General features: G+C 35.6%; 2 protein-coding genes across 7 annotated transcripts; both read right to left on the bottom strand.

Annotated features, from left to right (window-relative positions):
* Window positions 1-3,181: 3,181 nt before the first annotated feature.
* On the bottom strand, window positions 3,182-18,752 carry LOC125683314 (transcription initiation factor TFIID subunit 10-like). 4 transcript variants are annotated; one of them, XM_048924350.2, is made up of 5 exons: window positions 18,633-18,752; window positions 3,898-4,040; window positions 3,739-3,803; window positions 3,537-3,645; window positions 3,182-3,442 (listed from the first exon to the last, which is right to left on the bottom strand). In XM_048924350.2, exons 1-5 carry the CDS (start codon window positions 18,646-18,648, stop codon window positions 3,353-3,355), a joined length of 423 nt encoding a protein of 140 aa, XP_048780307.1. In that variant the 5' UTR covers window positions 18,649-18,752; the 3' UTR covers window positions 3,182-3,352. The 4 variants fall into 4 exon arrangements, with proteins under 4 accessions (XP_048780307.1, XP_056014851.1, XP_048780327.1 ...); XM_056158876.1 differs by lacking the exon at window positions 18,633-18,752 and adding an exon at window positions 16,298-16,316; XM_048924370.2 differs by lacking the exon at window positions 18,633-18,752 and adding an exon at window positions 4,659-4,760.
* Window positions 5,176-10,157, bottom strand: LOC125683298 (chloride intracellular channel protein 2-like). 3 transcript variants are annotated; one of them, XM_048924325.2, is made up of 2 exons: window positions 10,019-10,157; window positions 5,176-8,259 (listed from the first exon to the last, which is right to left on the bottom strand). In XM_048924325.2, exon 2 carries the CDS (start codon window positions 8,096-8,098, stop codon window positions 7,328-7,330), a length of 771 nt encoding a protein of 256 aa, XP_048780282.1. In that variant the 5' UTR covers window positions 8,099-8,259; window positions 10,019-10,157; the 3' UTR covers window positions 5,176-7,327. The 3 variants fall into 3 exon arrangements, with proteins under 3 accessions (XP_048780282.1, XP_048780291.1, XP_048780295.1); XM_048924334.2 differs by lacking the exon at window positions 10,019-10,157 and adding an exon at window positions 9,654-9,827; XM_048924338.2 differs by lacking the exon at window positions 10,019-10,157 and adding an exon at window positions 8,557-8,747.
* Window positions 18,753-23,399: the final 4,647 nt, after the last annotated feature.

Raw genomic sequence — 23,399 nt, forward strand, 5'->3', positions numbered from 1 at the left:
TGACAAGATCCTATTTAAGAAACAGATATCACTGTTGTTGCCACATCTATGACAATAATTCATACCTTGAAAAACGACATGAATCTTTAATGGAGCGTTAGCAATTTTGTCTAGTATACATTTGAAGTCGACATAAACCTAGTTAGAATAATCTAACTGTGTCTCGGGACAGGCCCTCACCACAGTTAGAATACCTCCCATATACCCGTAATGTAGCAGAAAATTGCGGAATCGCTCCAAAACGATTTTAAACTTATCAAAGAATAAACGCGTACATTTAAAGTTAAATTTATATACAACTAACCTCATTGGTAATTTGTAAGTCCTTAACACTGTAAAAAATCGTATAATAATATTGTAAACTCAACACTTAGAAATGTCACTTTTCTCGATTCGAACTGACTGCCATTTTACCGGAAACTGCCATCGGAACACCCTGCTGCATGCTGTTTTCCAAAAACGAACGCTTACCTAATTTGCAAATAAGAACGGCCCAAGTGGGTCGTTAAGATAACTTTCCAAATGCATATGAGTGATGTGTTACATAATTTTACCGAAACATGCACTGTGTGCAATTTTCATTTTGCTACATTGCAGGTATATAGGACGCATTCTATCGTTAAATCGGGTCCGTAGGACATTATCATTTTAACGATAGAACATTCTATCTAACATAAACCAAGATATCGGTATCGTTTATCGCCTCTATGATTCAGTCCCTACACCTTTTGGTTAAGATATTAGACTTTAGGAAATTCACTTAATTTACTCGTCATAATATGAATAATGTATATGAAATAGCCATGGTGCCACTGTAACATGCCTTACATATATGAATATACATGTATTTCCAATGATTTTTTTCTTCGATATCTCTAATCGCGGCTGAATTTTTGGACTTACACCTTCACCGAATCTCGGAGCAGTCTGGAAATTTACTTTCAGCTTCAGTCGGTTCTAGCAATTAATGTGCACTTAGGTGACACTGCTGCTGTTCGGATCAAATTAGCGTATATGAATGATGATACATATTGTACGTCTATTTTAACGGCAGGGAATTTCGACAGAAATAACAGCAAAGTGCAAGCATAAAAGAAATTCATTTTTTTTAAAAAAATACACAAGGGAATGAACTGCAACACTTAACGACGGCATATTTTTCATGAAGCACGTAATCCATGCCGTCGTGTATTTCAAAAAGTTTAAAAATTTATTTCTCAAGTAAAATCAATTGTTATATCTATTCAAGGTCACAGAAACATGTATATTTTCTTCCTAAGAGTATAACGAAACACAGATACAATTCAATCTGGTTAGGGATCATGCCGATAATGTGCAAATGCTATATTGGATGCGATATCATTAGTGCAGTGTTTGTTGTTGGTTTTGGTGGGTTTTTTTTTTTATTAAAGGTTCTATTGGAAAAATAAATTGTTTAGACAGAGCAAGCTACGGAAGTGCTGGGTGATGATATCACAAAAAGTCCCTCATTAAATCTGAGACCAGTCTAATGAGTTCTTTTATGAAAAATTTAGATTCCGACGGTGCGGCAACATGATGGGGAATGTCTGTAACTAGAGGTTTGTTTGAATTGAGTAGAACACAGATGTCCTTAACATACCTTTATCAGCAAAATGACTCATGACCTAGAGTTATTCTCTTTAGAGAAGACCTAGAGTGTTCTAGAATTCAGACTCTCGCATGAATATTAGCCGGTCCAATTATCGATGGACCGGTGACGTCGTAAACTCAGCATGTTCGAGAATATCCGTATAACGAGTTGATATCAAGCCCGATTGAAGGGAACAGCAAATTCCGGTTAACTCGGAATGATATGGACTTCATTATTTTACGTTGGGGGCGATTTCTCGGAGAGCCACAAGTTTCCACTCATCGCAGTATATAATGCGTATTGCAATATCAATTCAGGAATCATCGCCCATAATACAAACAAGTAGACATTCATCCTTCAAATTCATATTTCGTATTCCAACTTGTTTAAGACAGCACTTTTCTAGGAAATAAAATACATTAAAAACAGCATAGGCTCGTTAATAACAAAAGATAAGTAAATACATGTATATAAGTATTGGGAGATAGGCAACTATCACGTGAATGATGATCACTGAGGGACCTTCAGTTTTTGGTGAAAACTGAAATCAGCATAGTGGTAGAGTTGAAACTTACATTTGTCTACGTTATAACGCGAGTTTGTTTCACATGTAATGAAACGTTTGTGAACAGTTTGGTTTTAGGGTTGTCCTCAAATCCAGTCAGTGTACAGTAAAATACACCATTAACCATTTCCCGCAAATTTCAGGAAACCTTTCCATCGGAAATTTGTTAGCTGTGGCTTTCCACATTGATCCAACTTCCCTCGAGAGCTACGGTTCTGCAGCTAGATATTTTATGCAAATCACCTTATAGTGCAAGTCCTCCGGGTCTGGTGGTTTTTCTAATATTGGTGGCTAAATCATTGTATCGACCTCAAAAATATCAATAATCATTTTATTATATGACTGAATAATTAAAATAATCACAATCTGGAACTAGAGCTTACGAAACGATGCCTGATAAACCATCTTTATTTACAGCAAGAGTGCAAGACTTAGTAGAAAGTGAGATGCGAGCTTCCATTCGACATTATACAATTATTGCTGTTTTTGAGGTCAATACGATGATTTAGACACCTGAGGAGTACAATATTCACCGAGCCCGAAAGGTGAGGTGAATATTGTACTTCAAAGGTGGCTAAATCATCGTATTGACCTCAAAAACAGCAATAATTGTTTTATTATATGATTAAAAAACCCTTCAAGATTGTTCTTTGCTTTAATTGTAAGTTTCAACGACCTATTTTTGGTCCTATGTGGAAAAAAATAATTCCTTATGTTCACCTGGAAGGTCACGTGCAGGTAAACATAACGTAGTATGATTTCTACATTGTTGGATCTCAGCCAATTAGAGAGCTAGGAATTATTCAATCATATAATAAAACCAATTGTATCAATTTAGGAATTCCCAATCTATTTTTGGTCAGGTCTTGAAAAAATAACACGTTATATTCACCTCGAAGATACGTGGAAGCGAATATAACGTATCATTTCTAATTCATTTGATCTCTTCCGATCATTATTCAATCATATAATGATGATTAAGGCAGAAATGGATATTACAGGACTGAAAAGCAAACAACCCAGATTTTATTTCATGAAATCTTGATATGTTGGGCTGCATACAAATTATGAGTATAACCTTTGAAACATGATTACTGATTATTATATGAAAATGAACTGAAATGAAAAATGTCTCTATTATCTATAAATTATTCATCACAATATCTCAAGAGTATTCATATGAAGTATGCTGGCTTTTTGACGTTGATGCCGTATTCTGCTAAAGCTGGGGTCAGATCGTCCATTGACAACGTTAGTTTCTTATCCTGAAATTAACAACAAATGATTGATATCTTACTATGACATTGAAAATCTAGAGGAAATACATTGTAGATATCCCGACCACAAATCTAATCATACCTTTCCTTTATTCTTCGACTGAACGGATCCCTTCATTTTACAGTGCTGTAGGGCATCATTGGCAATATCGGAAATAAACTTCTGGGCTGCTATTGAAATGAGTCGTGTTCTGTAATTGAATAAATACAAGTTTTTAAAACTCATAGATTAATATTTTAGTACATCAGCAGCAAAGAATGATAACTCTTGACTACAAACTTACACACGCGGATCCGAGGCTTCAAAACCTGCACGGTTCAGGTAAAATGCAGTTACAGAATCTGGTATCTGGAGAAAAAAATATATCGGTATATAAAACATCTATAGAAAGAACAAGATCATGTAAATGCACTGCCAAGATACATGTCCATTTAACACGTACTGTGGGGACATAATCCTCCAGTTGTTGTACAAAGTCTGTGAGGGGAAAACCGGCCGTTCTGTCCTGAGTGGGCGTGGCAGCAGAGATCGTGCTGGGAGTCATACCGGAAGTCCCAGCGACCCCACCAGAATGACCTGTATCATCTGAAAAAACAAAAAATATATGTTATCTACTCTGATTGACATATATATCCCTGTTCAAACTTTTCTCTTTTCCAAGGGTTGGTGGATTTTCACCATGTCTTCGATTTCGAGTCCACTTCGCCCCGTGGCCAAGAGCGAACTAAGGACTCCTGGCAATTGTGAAGTGATGTACCCATACACTTATGAATATATATAATAATAATACGATTTCTAGACAAGACCAGTTGCGCTTAATCCAAATTAGCCCTTATATTCTTATTTAATCCCTAGAAATTGGTATATTACACTTACTTTCAAACATAGTGTTTCTCTCTTTAATGGAACGAGGCGAATGACAGTAGATTAAATGTCAGTGTTCATTATTAATATCATTGTCTTGAGAGTCACGTGATCTGTAATTACTGTCTAACGGATACAGAGGATAGGTCATTGAGAAATATAATTACTTTACGTGCAGATCTAGGATGCCAATACATTGGCGGCTTCCGATATGGTTTCAGTCTTAAACTGCGATAACACTGGCATTTCTGACAGACACATATTTCTATTTCTGACACGTAAATCATCTTCTGAACAGTAAATACTGACTACCACAGACAACATAAACTCGTACAATACCGTATTTAGCTGCATGGAGACTCCTTGAAGAATCTTATCCCCCCCCCCCCCCGTACACACGAATCACAGTATTTTTTAATGGCAAGCCTAGTTTCGTTCAGCTTAAAAATGTATGTATGTAAAAAATTATCTGGCCAAATTCCAGATTCCAGGTCCTCACCACCAAAGGATGCACACTTGCCAAATCTTCTAATATAAAGGATATTAGAAAAATAACAATCTCTATTTCCTTCTTCCATAATACAAGATTACTATTGTTTGTTATCTTTCATTTAATACCTCAATTTTAGTAACGTCAATATTGTCCGAATAGTTTGTAAACTGAATATAAAAGCAAAGTTCTTTCATTTATTTTGTATCTCTCATAACATATCACACAAGGCATTGATTCCTTATCTTCATATTTTGTAATATACCCCGTTTTTAAAAATTCGGTTTTCGTCTTTACCATGCTTAATTGGTAAACATATATTTAAACTGCTAATATGTATGAAGAACAAAACTGAAACAACAGACGTTGTAGTCTTTGCACTTTATTGGACATAAACATTATAAATGTACATACAAAACGCAAGTGTTGAACTGCTTAGCAAAGCTGTTTGTAGAGACTTTTGGCTGACACTGTATACAGTGCTATACAGGACAACACTATATTGAAACATACAATTCAGCAACATTGTACATGTGTGGCAAACAATTCTAAATCACCGTTGAGATTTTTACAGAGTTGATAATTTATAACGAGGTACAGACTTATCTTGGCAATACTGAAGTATAAGAGTGTTTCATAGAGCTTATCAAGTTGCATATACAGTATTCCTGTTTTGAAGCAGTCTATCAGCTCAAATAGTCATGACACACGCACAGGATTTTATTGCGATGACAAAAAACAAACAAACACACAAACAAAACCGAACAAGATAAATTTTGCAACATAACCAGATTGAAGGTAAACTGGGTGATAAAGGTGAAATGATTGACAAACATTGATTCTTTGTGGAAATGCATTTTGTTTATCATAAACCAAAGAAAGCTCAACACAAAAACAAAGTTTAAGATATATAAGGGGCAGTAGGATTGATTATTTAATGGTATATGCACAACTAAATCATATTTAATATGTAATATTCTCACATGTCATGTACAAGACTAAAAGTTAAAAAAGAGTAATTTTGAGAATAGTACAAGCTATTTCTTAATCAAAAGTATTAATATTTGAGTTTCTATTATTTTGCATTTATAATAATCACCTTACCAACAAATACGCAAACTAAAATTTAACATTTTATGATTTAAGACACTCTGATGACTTTTCAATTAACATGCAGTTGATGGTTCTTTTCCAAAAATTATCAAGATCTTCCAAATGTTTGGAAATATTAATACTCAAAACCACTCTTAGTTCTTCTACATCAGCTAACTTGTAGTCTTACACATGAAAACTAAAAACACGACTTAGATCTACTAAAACTAATACACAACTAAATAACTACCGGTATTCAAGTCATCATGTTTACAATGCAAGTTGATTACAGCAAACACAGTTATACCGAATACCCAAGTATGCATGTAACTTTCACTAAGATTTTATTTTCCAAGATATCAAATATATGTACTGGGGGTGGGGGGGGGGGGGGGGGGTGGGGGGGGGGGTTTAACTATAACCGTGTTTGACTGTAAAATAAAACAAATGAAATAAAAGCAACAGAATACAAAAAATAAGATAATATATATGACAATAAAATATTGGTGAAAAATATATTGTAAATATTCTTTCAAATAAAACTTAGATAAAATAAATGGCAAGACTGCTTTCAAATATTTCGGTATTAGACTAGAATATTGCTACATGTATTGTGTAAATCCAATAAAAAAACAAATAACACACCTCAGATTCAACTCACAAACTTCAGAACATATGCACAATTGCTTTAAATGAGTTAAAATGAATTTAAACATTGAAATAATTCATTGACTGTAATAATGATTCATATCATATTTCTATGGATCACATGAACAGAAGTATTTTATGTTTAAATGCAGTTGGACAAAGTAGCACAATCATCAGCAACATATATATATATATATATGTAACACACAAATTCTCAATCATACGCAAACTATTGATTTGATATTACTGAACATTCTTAAAATGCAAGCACTGGTATGTGTATAGTGGATACATGGACATCATGTACCACCAATGAAGAAAGTTCCACGCACATCTTGATACCCTCACAAAAACAGGACATAGTTTTTCCTTCAAATTGAATTTACATCAGAAAGTAATTACTTCCCTTGACATTTGCTGGCAACAAGTGCAAAATGTCAAAATCCACCCCAGAGGGCAGATGTTATCTAATCAAGCTCACTAATGTCAACCAGAATTCCAACCATCCTAGTCAAACAAACCATTTACATCTCCTAAAAACCCCGTCCTTATTAATCATGGGCCTGGTGCACGGCTGTCCAGTGATTTCAAATGATTCAGATTCAGTTGATTCATTTTCAAGGTTACACCATTATCATTTCATGTAATTAAATTTTACATTTCTTGTATACGAAATAAAAAAACATGTACCGATATAAATCATATTATGAATACAGCATGATTGTGAAAACATTTTAAAAGCATTAACATGTCCAAAAAGAATGGTGGTAGATATCAATCACTGTCCATTTGTTGAGGGCAGTTCTGGAACAGTCATGGAAAACTGGGGCTCAACGTATCCATCCATTGTATAGATTTTCTTCTTGGATTCAGAGAGTGGTGGAATCCCAGCCTTCGACTCCCATTCATGTACAATTTCCTGATCCGATGGACAGGTTTTTCGGAAAGTATCATTTTCATATGCTCTTTTCAGGAATTGCCAAAGCCCTACCATATCCTCTGGGATTTCAAAATCTTTGAATGCTTTTGCAGCTACTCGAATATGTTGCAGTTTTGGCAACATCAGGCAATCAAGGTGACACGGCTCGTCTCTGCATGTGAACTTATATGGACTGGTTTCCAAATAGTCATTGATGGCCTGCAGCTCTTTCAAGAGGGCCTCTGGCCCATGGCTCACCTGCTTAATGTAATAGGAAAATTTTGCGAAAACATCTAAGCACACACTGTGTGCAATCATGTTATCATACTTGAGTGAGGGATAGGGGAAATGTTCATCAATATACTGCAGAATCTCATCATTATCCACCAGAATTTCATCATTGTGTTTCAGAACAGGAAGGCGATTCGCCAATCGTTTGAATTCTGCGGGTGGCCTGGCCATGTTGATGGTAATGACATCGTAAGTCAGAGTTCCATGTTTAGCTTTGATATCCAGAATCATGTAAAACCTCTGGCAGAAGACATTTGCGCCATAACTTTCTCCATCTTTGCCGGCCTTCACATATAGTTCTACGTGATTGGAGGGCATGGAATTTGATTGCCCATTCATGATGAAATGAACTCCTTGATGACCGCAATTTTTTTTGCACAAATTCACTAGTTTTTCAAAAAAATATCACTTGAAGGAAAGAGTTCCTAGAATCTATCTCCGAGAGCACTTAGCTGGTGCCCTGTGTCACCAATTCACAAACAGATGATAACCAACTACACCTGAAGAAGAGAAGAAAATGGGGTTAAGTGATTATTCAAGTGAAAAGTTACTGAAGAAAGCCAATAAAAAAGAATTTACAGCAAGAAAAGTAAATGCTTCTACCACATACTAAAAGAATGCATTCATTATATCTCAATATAGCTTCTCCCGAGGACATTTTATCATTCAAAGGATAAGAAAGTTTGCTGAAGATAAACATTGCAATTTGGTGACATTCCATAAAATCATGGCACATTGCCATTATGCATCTATACTGGCTGGGCATAGTCATTGAAAAAAATTCAACCTGTGTCTACCCTTTCAAGGCTATTCTACAGACTTGTGCAAGAATCTGATGAACTGTTGCTGCAATAATGTACACAACACACAAATGGCCAGCTAGTAAATCTCAAGAACCCCCGAGTTTGAGTAATTAAAGCTTCACTCCAAGCACAAGACTGGTATTCCCAAATAAAATATGTAACTCCATCCACCTAACACAGGAAGCCAAGTGCCACATATGATAATTCCCACACTTTCATTTTTCTTCTAACAGATGTGAGGTATAATAAGAGCACACACGTGTGAATGTTCAACATTTTCTGATAGCACTATGCATGTACCCACACACGTGAAAGTATAAGACCCCTATTAGATATACACCTAATTTAAAACAGCTATTTTCATCTTGACCAGATGAGAACCACTTACTTTGGTTTGACTTTATCTTAATGAGATTAATCTGAAGGTGTAACGTTTGAGTCATATCAGTGTTTTAATGGAGGTTATACACAGTTTATGTTTTAAGATCTCCCGTGGATAGAAAACATTAACTGCTTAGTTAAACTGTCTACCTATTTGTTTATGGTTTTACAAATAAAAACATAGCTGTTGGGAAATAAACCCAAGATAAAGTAGCAACATCAACACAAAGGTAAACAAGCCTTCCTTCCCTTGATGGATTACAGCGTTTTTTATCAGTAAGCAATGAAATGAGTGGAGAAGTAGTCTGTTGTGACCTCTTCTGACCAGAATCAGACACAACAAGCACATTTTCCATGTATCTAAAGGCAGTGAAAAATCAATTAATTGTCTAGAACCAGAGCCCCATGTTATGAAGCTTTAGCTTTCTTTGTTTAAATACAGCAGCTGGTCAGGCAATTAAAGAACACTTCTAAGCCAGTGTAACACAGATGTGTAGTGTAACTATAAATAAAACCAAACAATCAATCTCAGGAAGGCTTAATACACACACTAGTCTTAGATTAGTACTTTATGTGCACACACACAGACAGGCACCCCACCCACCCAACCAAAGTACCACAATGCAAATTTCTACATATTTCATTCTTCCTTACTAACCACCAAAAACGGTTATTCACTAACTTAAACCACTCTGACAGAAAACCAGTACCTGTGCTCACAAAAGAAATGCAGCAAATGTTACAATCTGGACAAGCATGTAAACAACACAATCCAATTTATACTGTACAGAAAGCAATGTCAGATTAGAGATGTGCATCAGATTTGGCAACAAATAAGATACACCAAAGGCTGAACTGGCATCTGACAGACGCAGTTATGTCTACCCACTCCTCTATAGAAATCAATATACACACTCGTACCAAAATAGCTCTAAGCAATACACATAATCAATCCATATTAAATATTTAATAATATTTCTTTCTACAGTTTCTTGTAAAACAATTAAATAAAACAATTTACAAGAAACCAGAGTTTTACAAATATAATCTAAATATTAATGAAAAGGAAACTTACAGTGTCAGGCTGTCTTCAATCTTCCAAGAACTGTTCAGGCATTTAAATTTCCTCGCCCTATAATGTTGCTGAGTAACATGGGCACACCCTGCCCAGTGCAACTACCTGTTCAATAACGGTCTTCCCTCCTTATCAAACACAGGTATATATATATGTGTGTATATATATATATATATCAATTTCTTTCAGTTCATCAATCAAATAGACACATACTGCTGAAGTCACAGTCAAACGGGCACACACAGGAATTAATTCACATAACGTAATGTACTAAATCCCAGGGGAAACTGCTTCTACAGAGGGGTAGTGAAAGTCAGACACTGCTCCACTCAGAATCTATCTGTGATGAATCATTACTGGATGAGTGGCTACTCTCAGTGGCTGTGGCCCTCTGTCAGCAAGATGTGCATGTGCAGTGCTAATCTATAATTAGATTGACACCCGGCCTGTTCCTGCTGGGCTTGTGCTGCAAACACTTTAGACTACTGACAAAAATACCTCTCTTATTCCAATTTGTCAGTAAAAACACAACAAAATTTACACATGAAAGGCTTTATTGCTTAAGTTTATCATCAATTTTCAAATCCTACACAAGTGATGTAATAATAAATACAGCTCTAGAAGGAAAATATTACGAGTCTCCATGTCATTAATGAATCTTATGACCCTCAGAAACTTTACTATTAGTCACAGCTTATCACTGAGCAATTATACACATATGAGATTTTTTTTTCTTTTACAATACTTTGAGAGAAAGTGGGTGACTACTTTGCTAAACTGTGGCTCTGTGAGAAAATATTGGGACAGATCTGATCTAATTTGTCCCGACATTTTCTGACAGAGCTACAGTTCTGCAGCTAGGGAAGATGGAATGTTATAATGGAATATATATGAAAGGAAATGTCACCTTGATGGTAAAGTGAAAATAACAAGAAATGAACAATATTTTGGGAGTGTCACCCTTCAATGGGAACGAGTTCGCATCTATAACTTTGAACAGATAATGTACGTTTACCCTAGCCTCTAGGGTCAAATAACATCCATTGGGTAGTGATTTCAATGATTTAAATGAAATCACTTTCAGGATATTTTTTCTCTATTTCTGTTTTAAATTCAGTAACTCCATTTTTAGCATATAGTCCGAAATCATTTATTGTATCAAAATAACCCCATTCTCTTACAGGGGTGTATAGTCTTGTCATTACAATAAATATGCCAAACATTGACTAAGGCAACACCTTAAAGTTTTTAAACCCATACATTTGTTATCAATGAATAACCACCTACAATCTCACATATTACCCTCCTCGCATATTTTCAAATTATGCAATACAAGATCTGTTTGTGCCACACCTACTCCTTTACCTTATTTTGAAAAAAAAATAAATACAACAGATTCATTAATGTTACTGAAGTTTGACAAAAATCGATGTAACAGTGAGAATTTTAAAATTCTCCATTTATAGGACTGTACAGACAGTGTTTACTTTAGATCATTCCTTAGTTGTGGGGAGGGGTTATAAATTCCTCCATAAAATGCCAATACACCCTGATCTACACAGCTTATCAGGAAGAAAGTCAGGTACCTCCACTAAGGATATATAAGTGGGAGTTGGTAGTTAATCAGAAGGTTCCACTCAGACTCTGACAGATCAGAAGTTAATAAATATTAATACAACCTACAGAAAATGGACACATTGATCAGATACATGGACTTTTTAAAGTTAACATTCACTCCCAAAACAACATTAATATGAATCAGTTTTGATAATACATGTGCATACACGCTAATATTGCCTGTACAAAGGCTGTCTTTGTTGTACAATAGAAATTGCATTCTGCATTTAATGAATACACACACGTTTTAATTAATTTGTCAGTCTAAGTATTGACATCTCTAGTGAGACTTCAGCTAAAAGGAGATGAGCTGCAACATTCTTCACTGCTGGGACCACTGCTACTGCTGCTGTCTCGCTTCATATCCGTCAACAAATTTCTTTGGAGAAAATATTACCTGGCAATACGCAAGTTTCCAGATACGTCCGAGTGAATTCTCGTACACAGAAAGGCGCGAAACAATTTGTTTGCATGCGGGAATGGGACAAATATTCATCACTGCATAAGTGAATAAGCTTAGTAAGCTTCTCATACAGTTTCATCACCTGAATTTGGCTGATACATAAACTAAGGAAATGATAACTTATTGAGGAAGTAATTAAATACATGTAGTATTACATGGAATTCTTATCATATTGCGTTATTTCGATGCTCATATGTATCTACTCATATCTAGACTTTTACTTTTTAACAGAGAAGGAAAAAATGCCACAGACCAGATTGGGATTTGAACCTGGGCCCCCTGAATCTCTAGTCAGGTGTTCTACCAGCTGAGCTATCTGGTTATTGACAATCAAACCCGTCTGACCGCTACATTCCTCCCTTCTTAAATTGTCTTCGTCCTAGAAGACATACACCCCAGATTGTTTTTGCCCCTGGCAGGACAACCTGCAGTGCAGAGGTGGTTAATGGAAAAATATATGGCTGGACCGGGAATCGAATCAAGGACCCCCGCACCACCAGACAGGTGCTCCAACCACAAAGCTATCCAGGTCGATATCCAGGGTCCATATGGCCCTAACTACTGCACTTGCAAATATGACATTGTTTCAGTAAAACATTTCTTTTGATAGTATTTTGTATATCCTACATTTCGATTTACATATTTAAAGAAAAGCCACTTATAATACATTTTATGGTTTTCCTCACTGACTGTGTTATCTCACCGTCATCGAGACATGCAAGAAAAAACCACCCAGCTCGCAAAAACAGCTGAAACAATTGGCCTTCATATAAACACCTCCAAAACCAAGATCATGAAGGTCAATACCATATCAGAGGAACCAATCTCCTTAAATGGCACAAACATTGAAGATGTCACCAACTTCCCATACCTAGGAAGTAAGATCACCACTGATGGGGATTCAGAGGCAGATGTACAAGCTCGCATTTCTAAAGCCACAGGAGCGTATGCTGCTCTGCGGAACATCTGGAGGTCAACAAAGTTTAGCACCAACACCAAAATTAAGATCTTCAAGAGCAACGTGCTTGGGGTCCTACTATATGGTGCTGAATCTTGGAAAGTAACCAAGTCTATTTCCAACAAGCTGGATGTATTTCAGACCCGATGTGTCCGCAGAATATTGCGCATCTTCTGGCCTAACACCATCTCAAATGACGAACTGTACAAAAGGACAAACACCACTCCTCTATCCCAGACGATCAGAAAGAGAAAATGGCTGTGGATAGGACATGTATGCAGAATGTACCCAAATTCCATCCCAAGGGTTGCTTTGAAATGGTCACCAACTGGCAAGAGAAAGAGAGGAAGACCAAGAGAGACCTGGAGAAGATCGGTGGAGAAAGAAATGAAAGATAACAACTGGAGTTGGGGACAGGTCCAGAAATGGGCGAAAGACAGACCAACATGGAAGTCTCTGGTGACGGCCTTATGTGCTGACAAGCACGAAGAGGACTAAGTAAGTCACTGACTGTAGGTCCACTCTGTCCCACATATGCATTCAAAGTTACACAAAATGCACCTCCCACACAGAAGAGCTACATATATTATCTCAAAACTGGCATATTGCTTCTCTATGTTTTATACATACATCTCTTGATGATCACATGTATCATGGTACATTATGAATTTGAATATGGTGTCATTCATCTCTGTTTTGTGTTCTTGTTACATTTGACATTTCCTTGTATGTCACTGTTGGTCTACTGTAGACTTGTGGAGATTTTAATGGGAGTATTGACATTTTTGGAATTTTATGTTCAGAATCTGTGAAGATTTGACTCAATTTCAATTAATAGAATACAAGATATTAATTTCAGATACATGATGGAATCTTTCAATATTAATACTGAAATGGCATTTTACATGCATCAATTTAACACTTGAAAAAAAAAAGCATTCTTGAACAACAATTAAGTGAAATTGACTCAATTTTGGTTCACCCAAGTGCTAGCAACAACCACGCTCGCTAGGTGCATGGCGCGTCATGTTCTATTTTTATTTCTACAGGAAAAGTGGGACGAGGTTCCACCCTATTTTTTACGGGCTAGTATGGATAAACCTAGAGCCTACGAATGATGCGAAGTTGATCGTTCGGATCTAAAATAGCTATATTTAGCGTATCTCACTTGATTAGGCATATTCCAGAAAATCCCTTTGAGATTGAAGCGATTAAGCAGAGCGAGTATATGTAAACATTTACTTAACGGTGAAATACGCAACAAAGAGTGACATATTAATACATTTTATGCATGAATAAATTATATCGAGGTCAAACATGGACGATAATTGCCCGTGTTCATATAGTATTTGATTGATTTAGATATCCAAGGAAAGATAACTCACATTATTAACGTACTCACAACGTACCGGTGGTATACAATAATACAATGTTTATACATTTCTGAATGATGAGTGAATCTTTATTTTCATCAGAATCTTTTCCATCACACTCACAGACCAGGTCCCCATACCCCTACCAGTGTCAATCTGTGACTGATAGCAGTGCGGTATTTAATTTGATATAGTCTAGAGGAAATTCGAAATATGGTAGTGACATTTCTTCCTCACTGAAGTAGCTGGATTTTTAACGTTTAAAGAAAAGTGGGGTATGGACTGGGGGGTTATTTGCCAAATTTTCAACAATATTAATTACAAGGCAAGGCAAATGGGGTCATAAGCTACAGATGATGCAATTTTCACTTGCAAGTTGCACTGCCACTAGTTACACTTAATGAGTGACTTACTTACAGATAAATAAAGTAACTTACAAATATTTTATTTATTTATCTATCATTTCATTTCATTTTTTTTTTTAAATATCATGGTTTGTACTTGAACAGTCATCGCAATAAAGGGACATTAATTATTAGTGTTACAAAAAAATCTGATCATGCAGTTTTTAAATTTCTGAATTTTGAAAAAATAAAAATAAATAAATAATAGATTCTGATACCACTCAGTCCCCCCCCCCCCCCCCCCCCCCCCCCCAGAGGTGAGATATATTCTTTCCAAAACAACTAAGAATGTTCATGGAACAATTTAGTATTAATTGTTTTCCTATTCTGCTGTATGCCTTATTTCAAGAAATAACTTTCAGGTCACTTTTTAATGTGAAATGGAACATTTTCAATTTTTGACAACCTGACGGTAGGGGTGTTTAAGGCACTATACCTCATTTTCTGTAAGGAAGTGGAGTAAAAGGAATTCAGAATTAGATTCAGCATACTCAAAATTGGTAATTACACCTGCTTTTTATTGTTTTGGGTAATGGTGTTTCAAGAAATAAAGTTGGGTCACTTTTTGATGCGAAATGAAACATTTTCCGTTTTTGGCAACCTGACGGTAGGGGTGTTTGAGACACTATACCTCATTTTCTATAAGAAATTGGAGTAAAAGGAATCCAAATTTGAAATCAGCATACTCAAAATTGGTAATTACACCTGATTTTTATTGTTTTGGGTAATTTTTTAAAAATGGGTGGTGGTTGCTACTTCAAGTGCAATCCAATAAAACAACTGTATAGGATGAGCTGGACAGACAATTACAACGATATTGAAGAGAAAATGGATGCGGCATCAAAACCTATCTAGGATTAGGCTTAGCATCTACATTTGAGTCTTACATTCTTAGATGTCATAGGGCAGATAATGGAAAGATGGGTCTACAGCCTTACAGGAGAAAAGAAATTTGCAATACTACAAACCAACTTTTTTTTTGCGAGCCAGAAATTTTCGCTAGAATAGCGAGAACTTAATCATTGCGAATATTTCTCACCGTGAACCGATTCTTTAATGTCTCTTGATTTGTCATCAATCATCAAATATCACAATTCACGGGTAATTTGCAAAATGAAATAAGCTCTCTCCTTTTTCATTTCTGCAAGGTTCATTAAATCAGTAACCGTAAGTAAAATCATATGGTTTGTCTATCTATATATTTCTCATTATTTTCTTTTTTACCAAAACCTTCATAATGATAATATAGTAATCACTCTTTTTACAATGAGTGCAGCATGCTAGTGCAAAGCACTGGTTCATACTGCGAGCTTTATTGTAATGACAAAAGCGTGTGAAAAAGTGCGAGCTGAAACTGCACATTCATAAAAAAAAAAAAATTTGTTACAATCCCAGAAGTCCCTCATGAAAAATGCCAACGATCTCGCAAAGTCACATCTTCTTGATTATAGATTACAAACTTACATAGATTTATATCTCAATTTTATCCTAGTCTAGCCGTCTCCTACACAATGTAGAGTGTTGCATTAGGCCTGGATATACTGTGACATAAGTGCATGATACCAAGGTCTACATTTTGACATCAGAATACCTGAACCAGTGGCGGATCTAAATTTGGAGTTGAACAGTGAATTTAGCATGGCATTGATGCACACAACTTATAAAATAGTGACTAGGATGAAAATCAATCAAATTCATGATTTTATATTTGTCTACGAAAGTTTTTGAGTTTTGACATCGAATGATTGTGATCAACTTGATTAATTCTAGGTTTGATTTCAGTGTATTATTACAACAATAAGTAAAGAGGGGTTAAAGATGTAGAATGATATTTATTTACGATATTAAATGAAAGCTGAAAAATTTGATTATTGTGTTTAATTGAAGTCTTTGCTACACTGAATGGGGATTATTTGATATCTTTCCGGATAATCACCTATCTAAAATTACATAGTGATTCCCGATGTGTTTTTTTTTTTTTTTTAATCCAATTGTGTTATTTTCAGTACATTACAAATTTTCGCTGTTTATTTCAAATCAAATATATTTTAATTCTATTGATAGAGGCTATGTCATAGACACACACATGTACATAGGAAAAAGGTGTGTGTGTGTCCAAACCCACCACCACCATTCATAGGTTAAGTAGACTTAGATGCATTTGTCTATTTGTAATTGCACTTCCAGTTGTAAAATACCGTAGTTTCAATTCAACCCTTTGAATTAATAAAATGCATGCAGTTGATTCCACTTCCATGGGGACAGGAATTTTCTATACCCACTCATATATATATATATATAATATTAGGGCTGAAACAATATGCCCCCTTCACAATACGTATTGCAATACTTATGTCATGATTCAATACTTTCAATTTACAGAAGAAACCAATAATAACACTGAAGAAAAATTAAAGTATCAAGATTCACAATCATAGTTTCAAAAGCAAAATATTTCCAAACTGCCAAACGGTAAGATGCCTGTTGGCTCTGTAGTTCAAACTGATAAAGTGCATTATCATTTTCATCTGACAGACAGTCTGACTCAAGGTAAACAACAGTCTGAACATTATTTGATGCTATTTTGTCCCTCATGCAGGTAAAAATAAAAAGTACATGCTCAGCCTGATGTAATTTACTGAACCCGTTTGTAATAAACATATCGAACATTGAATCGAGGCAATGAATTGAACATTGAATCGAGCGTTTATATTGAACAGTATCGATACTTCGGTGAATTGTTTCAGCTCTAATATAAATGTGGCTGCTCTTGTTCTAATGGTAGCTCCAGCAATACATTAAGCTATGAAACATTATTGTTATATAAAGACACTTTTATAAATCATTTTGTTTGTGATACATATCTAGCAGATATCCTACAAAATATGTTGCATGGAAATTACGAAATTTCCCAAAAGTTGAATTTCCCAAATTCCTTGTTGTGTCACTATTTTTCCCCAATTACATGTACAAGGACCCAAGTCCCAAAGTACAGGGGAAAAAACCCACTATCATGTTGCAATATTTAAGGGTGTCCGGGTATAGTGGTTATAGCTTTTGCTTCTCACCACTGTGATTCGAGTTCAATCCCCGTGATCGGCAGTGGTTGTATGTGAGAGGGTATATTGTCCTAGGACACTTGGGTTTCCTCCAGGTACTCCAGTTTCCTCTCACAAAATGACCCCCTCACATCAAAATCCATGCAAGATGGTAAAATAGCTTAGTATATAGCTAATGTTTAATTGTTTATTGTTTATCATATATGTTCGACTTTAAAATAAAGATTGTTCATTATTAAATAAACGATGTACTGTTATTTCAAAATAAATTTGGCTATAACTAGACTCTAGATGAATAAGAATTATATCGTAAAATCACGTCTGTAACGATAGAATATAGCCTATATTACTGCACCAGATTTTGAATTCAGCTGCACTTGTATGGCCATGCTAAACAATAACATCAACATGTTATGTACATAGTCTGACTGTGGTTCTACGCTATGACTAGGTGTTCGAATGCACATATCTGGATCAGAGACATATGCACTCAATGACAACTCATTTTGTGATGTGTTTTTTTTTAAAATCTCAAAACAAACCTACTATTGGCTACGAACGCGTACAGTCTGAATTTCCTCTATTTACATCACAGAATAAAGATACCACAGACTAACCCAAGTAACAGCAATGTTCACGAATCAATGAAATAAAAAACAACATAGTGCTTTAAGTAGTGTAGAAAATAATTCATGATATATGAATTAAACAATAGCAAACTAAGTTATAAACAAACGTACCTGATTCCGGGTTCATTTTCCCATGAGCCACAACAAGCCTGTAAAACCCAATCTGATTGGATAAAAGTAATACTAAATTCTAAAGCAGACATAGGGATACTACCCGGAATAAAATATAAAAATGTACCTATCCCGCCTCGGACCAAAATTAATAGTTACTAAAGTAAACAAATTTCTGCTAATGTTTTGCACTTTTCATTTTATACCTAGGAAATAGATGTGTGCAGTAAATATGACTCGATCAGTTATAGAGCGCACTAAAATATAACTTGGACAGAATAATAATGCTATTTAAATATTATCAATATTTGAAGAGATATCAATATTGACACATTGCGCACATCAAACGAATTGATGATACCTTCAAACATAGACATATAATAATAATAATCTGTTATATGTCTATGCTTGAAAATATTTTAAGACATGATGAGTATTATAAAGATATCATCAACTATTTAAGGAATGAATTGACCTAAATATGTTGTATGCACAGGCACTTGTTTCTGTAAATGACTTATGACCTCTGTATACTAATAACAACACAAGGTACCTAGCTTCAAATGACACAGAATGGCACCCCCTGAGAATGTCGGCCTGTTGAGCTTCCAGGGAATATGCTATGTAAATGTATTTACTACCGTTGTATTGTACAATCATTCAACTTAAAAACCATGTATGACATGACTGCATTCATTGCCTCTTATCGCCGAAAACTGCAACAAAACATGGATTTTCCGTTTCATCATTGAGAGATGCCTTAAATGATTGAATATGCTCTTGGAATGCTGGAAGTTGGGATGTCTGAAAGCAATGTGGCAAAACAGTTTGGAATTCATTTTAACACTGTAATATGCAAGGTGAGTATAACGAACAGTGATCAATCTCATAACTCCTATAAGGAATACAAAATAGATAGTTGGGCAAACACGGACCCCTGGACACACCAGAGGTGGGATCAGGTGCCTAGGAGGAGTAAGCACCCCCTGTTGACCGGTCACACCCGCCGTGAGCCCTATATCCTGATCAGGTAAACGGAGTTATCCGCAGTCAAAATCAGTGTGCCAAGAACGGCTTAACAATCGGTATGAAACACGTCAGACATCATTTGACCCAATGCGAGGTTGTATAGACGAACTTGATCGTTATAACGACCATAGAATTTGCGAAATGCTGACTTCAATCGAGACTGTTGAAGTTTTGAGTCCACACACAGAAGGAACCTTTTGTGATAGTGGAGGACAATCTAAGTGGCGTACCGTGATGGGATTGTACGTCAGCACGTCATTCCATTCATTCACAACAACCAGCGTAACGTCACTCTGCAGCAGGACAACACACGACCACACACCGCAAGTGTTGTTATTGACTATTTACAGCAGCAAAACATGGATGTGCTACCCTGACCTGCGATATCACTTGATTTATCGCCTACATGTTGGGTATGAAATGGAACAACGTGACCTACGTCATTTGAAGACCCAAACCACCTGCTACGTTAACACTGGACGCTTTGCGTCGTTAGTTATTGCGCATATGGCAGAACATTCCCCAGGCATTTCTGCATAACCTGATTCGTTCAATGCGTCGTATAATGCAACATACTGGTCGCAGTAGCTCAGATGTAGAGCGTTCACTTCGTAACCGGGAGGTCGTGATCGAGTTCGAGCCTCACCCGTTCCATGACCACGTCAAACCCAAGACGTTAAAATAGGTAGCGATTATTCCATAGCCAAACGCTCGGCATTTAGAAGTGAGAATCACGGGTCTTCCGGATATGACCTTAAAAAACGGAGGCCCCGTGTCGCGGTAGACATTGTCACGATAAATAACTCTCACTGCAACGGCCCTGAGCGCTAAGCATAGGTCTACTTCACCTACAGCCGATGGCGTCCCAACATGAGTGAAATATTCTCAACGGGACATAAAATCAGTCAATCAATGAAAGGCGAAGATAACGAACAATGATAAATCTCACAACTCCTATACGCAATACAAAATATAGAGGTGGACAAATACGGACCCTTGGATATACCAGAGGTGGGGTCAGGTGCCTAGGAGGAGTAAGCATCCCCTGTCGACCTGTCACACCTGCCGTGAGCCCTATGTCTTGATCAGGTAAACCGAATTACCGTAGTCAAAATCAGTGTGACAAGAACGGCCTAACAATCGGTATGAAACAAGTAAGACGGCATTTGACCCAATGATAGGTTGTATAGGCAAATTAGATCATTATAACGACCACAGTATTTGCAAAATGCTGACTTTAAATGAGACTGTTTTTCAAAACCCTTGTAACATGAACTTGTTTGTCAGTAGCCTGCTTCGATTTAAAAACTGTTCATACGCAGAACAAGTTCTTGCGTATCGAATCAGTTGAGAGATATAAACACCATATGCAGGTGATAATGGAATATTGCTACATAATATAGGAGCTGAAATCATCCTATTTGTCATAAAGTTGAGTTGTTAGTTTGCCGTTAATATTTATTTCCAATAAAATATCGAAGTATGAAGCAGAAGTGGACGACTCTGTGGTGTCCTTTATTTCGAGTTCACATGGATATATGAATGAAAATTATTATTGTTAATAGATAATACGTCGTTGATATATCTAAATGTTGAATTGAAGGCCACAGCAAGAATTTTTTTTCTTCTTAGTAGAAGTTTTTGAAGAAGAATAAATTCTGCTTCATAAGAATATAAAAACAGGTCAGCTAACAAAGGAGCACAATTCGTGCCCATGGGAACTCCAACAGACTGTTGGAAGACCTGATCACCAAAGACCACGAAGATATTCTCAAATAAGGAACTCTAGCATGTAAAACTTATACGGTACCAATTTTGATGCACCAGATGCGCATTTTGCATATTTCTTTTTACTTTTATTTAACTTCAGAGTATTTGTGCATGGAATCAGAGTGTTGTTTAACAAATTAATTTTTTGGATGACTGATAGAAGAATTTACATCGCATCTTAATTTGGTAAATTGAGTTATGCATAGTCAAAATCAGTACGTAAACTTACAATATTGGTATGAAACACGTCAGATGGCATTCAACCTAATGACAGGCTGCATTTGCAAATTAGATCATTGTTACAACCATACAATTAGTAAAATGCTGACTTTACCTCTGTAACATCAATTTATTTGTCAACAACTTGCCTCGATTTAAAAACTGATCATATGCTGAACATGCTCTCATGTATGGAATCAATTAGGATATATAAACACCATATGCAGGTGATAATGGAATATTGCTACATAAATATGGGAAGTTGACAACAGAGAAGCTTAAATCATCCCATTTGCCATAAAGTTGAGTTGCTAGTTTGCTATTAGCATTTATGTTTAATAGAATATCTAAGTACAAAGCAGATGTGAAAGACTCTGTGGTGTCTTTTATTTCGAGTTCACTGGAATATATTGAATCAACATATGAATGAAAATGATTATCATTACTAGATATAATATTGATATATCTAAATGTCATGTTGAAGGTCACATCTAGAGATTTTTTCTTCTCATGTACAAGGTTTTGAATAAATTCTGATTCATGAGAATATAAAAACAGCTCAGCTATAAAGGAGCACAATTCGTGCCCATGGGAATTCCAATAGACTGTTGGAAGACCTGATCACCAAAGACTAAGAAGATATTGTCATTGTGGAATTCCAGCATCTTTTTAATATCAACTTCAGAGTACTTGTGCATAGAATCAGAGTGTAGTTTAACAAAGTAATTTTTTGAATGACTGATCACTAGGTACAACTATTTCTTTTTCCATTTTTATTGAAGAAGCAAGTTCAAGCAACTGTCTATAATGTCAAAAAGTCTAGTCTTTAATTTATTATGAGGAATGGTCATGTAATGTGTTGAAGTCATACGTTTTCATGTTGATTTCAGAAAAGTTTCGTAATTTCAATGAAATTATTGAGCCTTAGACAATGTCTATTCAAAATAATAACTAAGAACATCTACAAATATATTGATTCTCAATATGTACACAACTTCATATATATAGATAATTATGCACCATCCAGAAGACTTTGGAATAGTGTACTGTAAGAAACAAAACAAAAAACCCACCTATTAACTAATCTTAATCAAATGCTTACAATCTTTTTAATTATGGTAATCACAGAGTAATATACATGAATATTAAAGTAAGTGCTTTGATTAATTAAACTACTAGCATTCAGATCTCTTTAAACATGCAAATGATGTCATGATCTTAATCATTTGAAAATGCCATGACCACAAAACACAAGCCATATATAGATTACTGTCTTTTTTGTCTGTATAGTATGATATTTTCTTTTCTTTTTATATCTGTAATTTTTTATCTTCAGTTTGTTTTAAATTTTGAATTTGCAAAATATGTACCTCTTCCTATCATATGTGTATACCTTCTGCATGATACATGTAACAATGGAATGGATGTTTACAGGGTTTATGACCTGATTTCCTATCTTAGCTTTCCTGAATAAAATATCGATATACAGTGAAACCTGTATATTCTGACAGGCACTAGGAGACAAATATTTTGTTGGAATGCACACTTTGTCAGAATAAACAGCACAGATATATTGAAAATATGAAATTGAGAATGAAAATACGGGATGGAATGTCCAGTGACATGGATTGCACAGGTGTTGGATGAAACAGTTTTTACTATATACAGATATTGAAATATCTTGACATTAGGAACACTTTATTTTTGAGAGGTTATGGTCCAGATAAGCAAAGAAAGACAATATTATGC

Source organism: Ostrea edulis, chromosome 1 (assembly GCF_947568905.1).
Source record: "Ostrea edulis chromosome 1, xbOstEdul1.1, whole genome shotgun sequence".
NCBI classification, from domain to species: domain Eukaryota; kingdom Metazoa; phylum Mollusca; class Bivalvia; order Ostreida; family Ostreidae; genus Ostrea; species Ostrea edulis.

Bases quoted from the DNA above. Each gene is read 5' to 3' on its own strand.
- LOC125683314 (XM_048924350.2), bottom strand. The intron at 3,804-3,897 runs GTACGTGTTAAA...TTTTTTCTCCAG, and splicing joins TGGAGGATTATGTCCCCACA to ATACCAGATTCTGTAACTGC. The intron at 3,646-3,738 runs GTAAGTTTGTAG...ATTCAATTACAG, and splicing joins GAAGCCTCGGATCCGCGTGT to AACACGACTCATTTCAATAG.
- LOC125683298 (XM_048924325.2), bottom strand. From the start codon at position 8,098: ATGAATGGGCAATCAAATTCCATGCCCTCCAATCACGTAGAACTATAT.